The sequence below is a fragment of the Polistes canadensis genome, unplaced genomic scaffold (assembly GCF_001313835.1).
Source record: "Polistes canadensis isolate GaletaPanama2010 unplaced genomic scaffold, ASM131383v1 scaffold_67, whole genome shotgun sequence".
NCBI classification, from domain to species: domain Eukaryota; kingdom Metazoa; phylum Arthropoda; class Insecta; order Hymenoptera; family Vespidae; genus Polistes; species Polistes canadensis.
In genome coordinates, this window is record NW_014569614.1 from 658,726 (window position 1) to 661,251 (window position 2,526).

The window sequence follows — 2,526 nt, forward strand, 5'->3', positions numbered from 1 at the left end:
TTTTTATACTAAAAGTGAATAAATTTTAATGAAACTTATATTAAATTAAAGTACACTCTTTCATCTACGTGTAGAATACCATATCGAGTTATAAATTTAGCATGTAAACTTCATTAGATGTTAGAGAATGAAATGCTGTAAATTGTGCATCTTTGCAATTTCTTTGAATATTTTCGGTTAATATTTTTTATACTTTTTGCAAATGGATTTTAATGATTTTTCTATTAAATTAAAGTACACTCTTCTGTCCACGCGTAGAATACTTTTTTGGGTTATAAATCGATCTGCAAAGTATCTTGTATTTTTGTATTTTTTTTTTTTAAGTAATAATAAATTACAGACACATGTTAATTTGTTTTTAAAAGCACTTGTGCCTAGACTGACTATCGTGCTTGTGCTATTGTTACTAGAGTTATGTCGGACCACCCTGTATATATATAGAGTACCGGTCTCGTATTTATTTAATAATTTTGTATATAAGGATAATAAAAATTCAAAAGACGCAAATAAGATGATGAGGAAACAAAAATACTTACGATGAGAGCTGCAACAGCGTCATCCATATTAAGTAGTTGAATTAAAGCCATCTTTCTGTCCTTTGGAAAGAATTTGAAGGCCTTGACGTTAAATCCATTTTTACTAAAGGCATCTTTGATCTCTTCTTCGGTTACCGTAGCTCTGTTTATTATATAAAAAAAAAAAGAAAAAAGTGAATTAATTCAATTTCAAAAGAAAACAAAACAAAACAAAATATCAATTTTCTACATTTTATAATATTATTATTCCATATAGGGTACATACATACATACATACATACATACATATTTAAAAAGATATTATACGAGAGAAACGTGAAAGAAAAAAAAAGAAAAAGAAAAAATTGTTTTTACTTACGGAATGTTTGATAAATGCAAAGTGGAACTCGGTGGATAGATATTTTGATAATTTTTAGAGCCAGGTTTTTTGAATCTATGAAGAGGACTGCTCGTATAATCCTTGGTTAATCCTGCATCCGGTTGACCTTCCTTAGGTAGTTGAACTGTTTGATGTTTGCTTAGCACAACTTTGATTTGCTTACCAAATACTCTTAATTTGTCCATATGGGTGATCGCTTGATAATGCAAAAGAAAAAAATAACACGCGACGTTTAGTGTATTATAAAAGATAATAATAATTTATTAACAAATAAAGGAATATGACGAATGATAATGCAATATATATTATTGATAAATAAAATAATTACCTAAATGCGCTTGATGAGGTTCGGCCATTTGAATCAGTGCCGAGTCCTTTTTGTTGTAAAGTATCTTCACACGTTGTACATCCCCGTAAACACCTACACGCACAACATCGATACATTTTACATAAACTTTTTAACATAGCCCCCCACCTTAATAAGACAACAAAATTTATAATATTCTTTTCGTTCATATAAATAAACATATATATATATATTATATTTATACATTTTTAAATCGAAGTAATTTTTTTTTATTTTCATTTTCTTTCTTTCTTTCTTTCTTTCTTTCTTTAAAGAGAGACAGCATCTAAGGATCGCCAAGAAGATTAGATTTAAAATGGGGATAAATTAAAAAAAAAAAAAAAGAAAAAACACAAAAATAAAGGATAAAAAAAATAAGAAGAAATATTGCTCGATCGATAAATTATAGGATACGATCAATCCATACTAAGATTTGGGACATGCAATAGAGGCAAACGACTCGAGTCTAATCTTACGCTAGATAAATACATATGTGTATATATATAGATAGATAAAAAGATAGATAGAAATATAGATATATGTATAGATAACATTAATTTGGAAGAGTTTAGTTCAAGCAGCTAACGAATCGGAAAATCATTTTTGTAGGAAAATGTACGGTGGTAATAATACTTGGAAAATTATTATTGATTTTTTTTACTTATTATTTATTTTTCTTTTAGTCAGTGTATGAAAAAATACAGAGATATATATATATATATATATATATATATATATATATAGAAAAGGATTGAGAAAGAGAGAAATAGAGAAAGATATAGTGAGAAATTGAAACAAGAGAGAGATAGAAAGAGAGAGAGAGAGAGAGGAAGAAATAAAAAAAAAAAGAAAAAACAAAAACAAAAAAGGATCATCGATCGAATAAAATTTGTATTCCAAAATTCGCGGCGTAAGAGTCAAACCGAGAGTCGTATTACCTCGAATGGGGAGGAAAAGGGAGAAGAACGACTTTTGTTTTATTTATTTATTTATTTATTTTTGTATATTTTTGTCTTTTTTCTGTCTTTTTTTTTTTTTTTATATATTTATTTTCTCTCCAATTCATTTCTCTTTCGTTCTTTTTATTTTTTGTATCTTTATGTTTTTTAATTCCCTTTTTTTTTTTTTTTTTTTTTTTTTTTTTTTTTTTTTTTTTTTTTTTTTTTTTTTTTTGATTTTATTTTCTATATGGAATTACGTAAATAAAGCGAAAGCTTATGTAAATATTAAAAGAGAGAGAGAGGGTGGTTGTTGGTTTTCTGTGT

General features: G+C 26.6%; 1 protein-coding gene across 1 annotated transcript in view; it reads right to left on the minus strand.

Moving 5' to 3' along the window:
- The window catches only part of LOC106786172 (polypyrimidine tract-binding protein 1), a gene marked incomplete at its 5' end in the record, with an annotated part of 91,118 nt that overhangs the window by 1,944 nt on the left and 86,648 nt on the right, over positions 1 to 2,526 (minus strand). Inside the window, 3 exon segments of the mRNA XM_014747282.1 lie at positions 537 to 678; positions 895 to 1,111; positions 1,244 to 1,336. Coding sequence (XP_014602768.1) covers positions 537 to 678; positions 895 to 1,111; positions 1,244 to 1,336 — 452 coding nt within the window.